The 7,500-nt window shown below is 37.4% G+C and overlaps 1 protein-coding gene across 5 annotated transcripts in view; it reads right to left on the reverse strand.

The window, feature by feature from the left end:
* Positions 1-7,500, reverse strand: part of LOC137994651 (tachykinin-like peptides receptor 86C) — a 33,475-nt gene that overhangs the window by 1,967 nt on the left and 24,008 nt on the right. For 4 of the 5 annotated variants that reach the window (XM_068840258.1, XM_068840257.1, XM_068840255.1 and 1 more), the window contains 2 exons: positions 3,929-4,192; positions 1,385-2,340 (listed from right to left, as the gene is read on the reverse strand). In XM_068840258.1, the coding sequence (XP_068696359.1) occupies positions 1,960-2,340; positions 3,929-4,192 (645 nt within the window). In that variant the 3' untranslated portion in view covers positions 1,385-1,959. Of the gene's footprint in view, positions 80-1,384; positions 2,341-3,928; positions 4,193-7,500 lie in introns of those variants that run through there. The other variant, XM_068840260.1, reaches the window with a different exon arrangement.

Raw genomic sequence — 7,500 nt, forward strand, 5'->3', positions numbered from 1 at the left:
AGAGATTGATAAACATCTTTCCAGAAGAGGCTAAACAAATCTCAGTAATCCACTCCCTCTTCCAGCTTCCTCTCCACCTCTACGATTTATAAAAATTACATCTAAGGTGATGATTGAGTAGGATAATAATAATAATAATAATAATAATAATAATAATAATAATAATAATAATAATAATAATATAAATAATAAATAGATTTACATAGCGTCATATCCTAACTGCTCTATGGCGCTTTACAATACTGTATTAAAAAGATAATGACTGCATTAATTAAAAACACTAAAAGATAATTAAGACAAAAATCACATGAAATCACAAAATATTTGAAAAAAAAGCTTATTTGAAAAGGTGAGTCTTCAGACATTTCTTAAAAGTAGCTAAAGAAAAACCAGGCTGTCTCATATGAATGGGCAGAGCATTCCGCAACCGTGGGGCAGCCACTGCGAAAGCTCTGTCACCTGACAGCTACCAAAATATCATTTTGGACTGTGAGAAGAGCCGTCTCAGTACTGTGCAGTTGTTTGTAAGCAGATTGGAAAACTTCATCAAGGTTATTTATCGTAATATAATCTATCAGCTGCAGAGCAATAACTCTCTCGGTAAGCTTTGACATAAACATTAAATTAGAGATTGGTCTGAAATTAGCAAAAACCTCAAAATCTAGACCCATTTTTTGTCAGCAATGGATTAAGCATAGCTAACAGGCATAGCTAGCAGGCGTCACAGCGGTTTTAATATATAGAGAGGTTGACAATCTTGGTCATCAAGGGCAAAAGCACTGACCAGAATTCCTTCAGAACAACAGCTGGAGCAGGATCCAGAGGACAAGACTTGACAGCAGAACCAGTAATCAGACTAGACACTTGAGCTTCAGTAACATTCTCGAAATGCTAGAGCACACAGCTTGCATGAGAGGATATGTCATCACTTTATGTCTTGCTTTTGAAAGCAATGTTGTTGTTGTTAAAATAAACAAATAATGAAGTTTGATACTCTCCACTTGCAGTCAATTGAAGAAAACTATTAAGGTGTTCACTCTGAGGGTATCTAAAGGCCAGCTACTATAAGACCCTAGCTGCCACTTTGTTCTCGATATTGCAGTGGTCATCGAAGTAAGCTTATCAGGTAGCAGTTTTGGCTATCAGGTTATCCAGTCGATCAGCCCGACAACAGCTACAGTACATTATAATACAAGTACAATAAAATAAGTCCGATTCGCAAGCACCTTTGGTTAATACTATAATCCTGGGTAAAATTGTTGGGACAATGAAGTCAACAAATCCTGAACGGTTTCAAAGGCAACGCATAGCCATAACATCCTTCCCCTCACCACCCCCACCACCCACCACCCCCCCCCCCTCCCACCCCCTCTTACAATTTGAATTCTGGAAACATTCAGAAAAGCTGCAGTTGGCTTCAACATTGCTTGAGGTGGTGGGAAGCACTTGAGAGGCCATAACACGGAGGCTGTCAACTGGAGCTTGCTTTGACAAGAGTCGTCTTTTATATTTCACAACATCTTGTACGCTGCTTGAATGGCTGCGAATTTCAACGAGTCAGTTCACTCCAATCATTAAGTTCGAGTTAGCTAGTCCACTTAAATAAGTTCACCTTAAGCAGTTAAAACGAACGAGTTTACTTCACTGCCGAGGTTCTTAGTGTCATTGTTAATTAAGAAATATTAAAATTCAAACTAATTACCGCTAAAGGTGTAGTTAAGATTAAATAATAACTGTTTAGTAGCATCACAAAGCCGGTACATTGATCCTTCTATCAAGACATGTTTTGTTACACATCCCTCTCCTCAGTCTCGTGATATTGGGAAAGAAGGCCGCTGAAGCCGTAAACTCTAATATGAATCATTGATCAATAGCATTTCTTGTAGGAGAGAGAAAGAGAAATGCATATTACAAATAAACAAATAGAGAAAATTAATCAAGTTCTAAGGCTCGTATTTGTTAAATGTCTCTGGTCGGTGGCCTTTGAACTAAACAAAGCTCTCCGCTGGAGCGAGTGAATGTGGATGCTAGAGTCGGTCGGAATGTGATTAATTGATTATCAGCGGCATTGACATTTTCTTCACTTGCACATGAACGATTGCATAGCATTCCTTTCATCTTCTCCCTGAATCTTTGGTTTATCAGAGCATAGGCAAACGGGTTGACAGCTGAATTTAAGGCAAGTATGGTGTGAGTTATGTCAAATGCAACACTTCTGATTCTGTAGAGGCCAAAATCGTGTAAAACGTGCATTACGGTGTCTGGAATCCAGCAAATTTCAAAGAGTGCAGTAACAGTCAAAACCATCAAGGTTACTCGTTTCCTTACTTTCAACACACCCTGTGCAAAAATAAAAGGATGGTACCATCAGATGCTGGGTAAAGGAAGGTGCTGACTTTTGCGCTTCATTTGAAAATAGCGTCAAGAGTAAGAGTAGTTCCAGTTCAATACAGAGAATACGAATATGGTCTATTAACTATCCAGTTCTCATTTCAAGGATAAGTATCTCATCCGGAATCACGGCCCACGGCCTTTACTGAATCCCTTTAACTCAATTACATTAACTCTAGTCGAATTTAGCTCGAATGCTAGGTTAATTTCACTGTCGTAAATACGAAGATCATGTTTAAACTTTACACGTACTTCGTGACACAACAGAGCGAGCACTTCGATGCTTACAATCCTGCACATAAGTAAATGGTTCTTGTGCATGCCTGCAATAATGGTCAACGATTATTCCATATGCAGCAGGTTGGAATGTTTTCACTCCAATAGGTTACCTAAATCACATGTACATTTATAGATGTCTGTAATGGTTATGACCAAATCATTGCGTCTATGAATTACTGGTTCTCAAGTGGCCTATTTAAAGTCTTACAGAAGCAAGATACGGCTTTTCTTTCATATATTAGAAAACTACGACAAGTTGCTTAAAGTAGTTGTGGTCTGAGCGCTTTCTCGATTAAACGGACGGACCTTTTTTCCGCTAAATTCATGATCAGTACTTGTACCCGGTAAGCTTCCAACACTCTAAGGAGATTTTTTTGCAAACGATATTTCCTTTTCAGTTCAATAATCCACCCAATTTTCCTGTATCTTTTGTGTCTTATATTAAATTAAAAAAAAAACCGAGAGTGTTTATCCATTTCCAGAGGCACTTAGCGACTTGTCAATTCTGCTTACCGCGGAGGCGCTCTTCTCGCATAGAATTCTCTGTGGAAAAATACTAACGCGGTCGGTTTGTAGTTTACAGCAGGATCTCAAGAAGGGGAGCCTCTTTCTCCACTAATTCCTTGAGTCAACCTTTCCGGATCAGGTTTTACCTCCTTGGCCGAGTATGAGAGATTCCCCTTGATGAGCTCCTGGTCACAGGTGCCAATTCTCGAATAGTAAGAACCTTAACGCTTCGATTTGGCAGTGAACTACAGAACAAAATGGGGTGAACTCAGGTGTCTTTTTTTAAATGCTAAATCATTATGTTACATATTAAGGACGGTGCTTACTATTGTTATTGCGCACATATCACGTTCTGCACATCTCGAGATACTCCAGTTTTCTATGGGTGGTGTTTACTGATATGGGGATATTTTTGGGAGATTTAAAACGATGCGGAGAAACCAGAACTTTGCGAGTCCTCAAGAATCGCCATACATTTCTTTGTATTTAAAGCGCTTTCCAATACTGCGGCGGATTAATTATCTTTGAAAAATGCTTGGTTACCCCCAATTTTCTTTTTGGATTTTAATAACACGTGTTTTGGATTTGTTCGTCCCGCATATTCATAAACCTCGCAAAAATATCTTGAATTAGTAGACTCGGTCCTAATGCATGAATGCCGAGACGTGTCGAGTCCTTTCTCTCTTGATCCGCGAATGCAGATGGAGCCAATTACGAGACTCACATTCGCTGTCAATAATTTCATTCATACCTGCTGTTGAGATGGTCTCTCCTCGTGATCGTCACGTTTGAACCACAAAGTGTAAACAACGATCGAGTAATATCCAATCATCAACAGGCTTGAAATGCCAACATAGATCACCCTTATGAGCCTATAAGCTTTTAGCAGTTCTTCGGCTCCAAGCCATATATAGGTACAAGGCTTCAAGGCGACTTTTCTTCCAAAGCTGAGCAGCAGGAGAAATCCCCGCATGTTGATCAGTGCGGAAAGGATCCAAGTAGCTGGAATAATTACCTATAGCATGGATGCATCAATCTCTTAACAGTTTATAAAGAAATTTTAGGGGGAACAAATCAGTGATGTGTCACTATACAAAATTTAACCCTTGGGCTTCAAAACGGAAAGGTTGGCAGGGTAACCAAAGTACTTTCCAGACTTGATTGGCCACGGATTAGTATTTACTAATAGACCACTTTCGATATATAAAAATTCAGTCCAAAACAAAAGGCATCATCTCGAGGCTCTGGGGAATAAACTCATACAAATCCTTATATTTATTCCCCAGAGCCTCGAGATGATGTCTTTTGTTTAGGATTGAATTTTAATATATCGAAATTGGTCTATTCCTGTCAGTTCTTCCGGGCTTAAGAATGCAACGAGATTCGGATCGAATACAGAGAACGGAGCTCGAGGTTTCAGATTTTTCCTTGAAATGGTCTAGTAGTCGAGAGAACCACCCCTTACGTTAAAATATCGATCACTAAAAGTTTATCACTTTTAAAGAATCGCTCGGGGGATTAATTAAAAGATCGCGTCCTCTATTGGTCAACTCCAAGTGTAAAATGTTGTAAAAATCTTTCCGCCTGAAGTCACAATTTAATTGATGCTAAAATAACTTTTTCTTCTCAGGCTTGTTGGGAGAGGTTAATCCTCACGCTAGGATTTCTCTTGCTAACAACGGTTTTTGAGCAAATTATCCGTTCTTAGTAACAGCCCACTTGCCACTAGATTTCACGACGGAGTCATTTCCACTAAGTTAACATAATCTAAAGTATCTTAACTACAGAGCTGAATGTCTTACATTCGACGTTTATTTGAGGCATTAAATTATGTCCCACGGGTTTGCCTTTATTACCAATTCTCTATTTTCGAATTCCCCATCATACACTTTGTTTGCCCCCCAAATTTTGCATAAACCATTATTTTCACATGCTTTTGGGAATATGCAGTGTCCCCAAGAGCATTTGAAAACAATAGTTTATGCAAAATTTGGGGGGCAAACAAAGTGTATTATGGGGAATTCGAAAATAGAGAATGGATAAATTCATCATCATTTTACTCATTTACTTATCTTCGCGAAAGTACTACAACAAGTCACGTTCCGGCGTGTTTCTAGAATAGAAATTCACATTTTACGGGACGGTTTACGGGACGGTTCCCGATCAGGAAATGGAAATGGCCATCTCCGACTTAGATATTGATTTATAATGTTCCTGCGTAGGTTTGTTTAAATCTGCATACTTTGTGAACAGTATATAATTCACTTACATAAAGGAAATCAACCTTCTACAAATATTTTACCTTAAGTGAAAACCCGTATGAGTGGATTAAAAAAAAAGACACGACCGCATTGTTCCACACAGCCCTGGAAGATATGGTTGAAGATCTGAATGGGATTTTTTATATTGAAAGTAAAATTACAGAGTGAAAACAATTTGACACAGGAAGAACAAAATACTTAATTTTAACAATAGTTGTTAAAAAAGAATGACTTAGGTGCTTTCTTGAAGGAAGCTGTTGAGGAAGAATTGATTATATCAATGTCAAGAGAATTGTAAAATTCAGGTCCCTGATAGAAAACAGAAATTTGTTTAATGTTAGTCCGACAGAAAGGCAAACGAAACGCATCAGAGTTTCTCGAATATTATGTGTGAATTTGACTGTTTAGAGTGAATTTGCTAGCTAACTTGGAAGGAAGAGTTCGAATTTGATAGGAGAACATGAATTGACGAAGTTGTAACAGGTTAAGATCATGGAATTTTAGGATTCCAAGTTTCTTAAATATAGGGTCAGAATGAGCATTAAAATGAGATTTATCTATGATTGTCACCGCTCTTTTCTGCAATTTTACCAGACGAACAAGGTTAGTTTTATAGGTGGACGCCCAAACTATATTACAGTAAAAGAAGTAAGGATAAACAAGTGATTAGTACAATACAGTATGAAGATAATTAAAAATTCGATTTGTATATCGTTCCAATTGATTTCGACACTTTGTTAGCCACATGAGAGATCTCAGACTTCCAGGTTAGGTTTTCATCGATGATTACACCTAAGAAAACTGTTTCTTGAACTTGATCAATTTTTGTTCATTTATCAAAATTTGAAAGGTATAACTTCTACGTTTTTAGTTTGGTTTGAACACTATGAACTTGGTCTTTTTGAGATTCAGTGAAAGCTTATTAACCCTAAAACATACTGACAACTTATTTACCTCGATATATAAGCTCAGCCTGATTAACCAAATAATCAGGATCTTTAGCAGACAGAAAAACGTTGGTATCATCCGAGAATAAAATCAGTCGTAGTGCCGTAGATGCATTGACTATATCATTAGTGTAAAGAAGAAAAAACGAAGGCCCTAGAATAGAGCCCTGAGGAACCCACAGGATATATGAAAGCGAGAAGAAACATGACCGTTGAAATCTACAAATTGTAATATGTTAGAAAAATAGCTTTTTACCCATTTTAAGGCCAGTCCACCTATACCATAGTGTTCAAGTTTGTCAAATAAAATATTATGATTAACTGTATCGAATGCTTTTGAGAGATCAAGGAAAATACCAACAGCTATATCACCACGATCTAAAGCAGAGGAAATCTTATCATGCAAATCAATCAAAGCAAGTGTAGGGGAGTGATTTTTCCTGAAGCCATATTGCTCATCACAAAAAGGACATTTAAATTAGTTAGATAATCGTTTAAACGGTTATAAATTATTCTCTCAAGAAATTTGGAAAAACTAGGTAGAACTGAAACAGGTCTATAGTTAGTGAACAACGACTGGTCATCAGCTTTGAATAAAGGTATTACCCGTGCTATCTTCATTTGATCAGGTACAATGCCATGAGCAATTGGCAAGTTAATAATGTGAGCCAAAGGTTCAGAGATTAATTGGATAGATTCCTTTATGAGGGACATTGGAATGTTATCATAACCCGCAGCTTTGTTGGATGCAAATGATTGAGTAATAGCAATGATTTCTTCTTTTGTGGTCGGATTGAAAAAGATAGATCCTGTAAAAGATCCCGAAAGAAAGACTTTATGAGAAAAAGGATGAGATTGTCTTTCTTTTGCAAGGTTAGGACCAATACCGGAGAAATACTTACAAAATTTATTCGCGATAATAACTGGATCAGATATTTCTTGACCATCAGATGTGAATATTGAGTTTGCTTTACGCTTTGATGTTTTCCTATTCAAGAAGAATTTTCCAAGTAGCATGGGTATTTGATTTTGCACATTCTAATTTCTTTTCATAATATAATCGTCTAGCCGATCTCAAAATGTGATTTCATTTGTTTTTGTAAGACTTATAGAGT

The sequence above is a fragment of the Montipora foliosa genome, chromosome 3 (genome assembly GCF_036669935.1).
Source record: "Montipora foliosa isolate CH-2021 chromosome 3, ASM3666993v2, whole genome shotgun sequence".
Lineage (NCBI taxonomy): Eukaryota > Metazoa > Cnidaria > Anthozoa > Scleractinia > Acroporidae > Montipora > Montipora foliosa.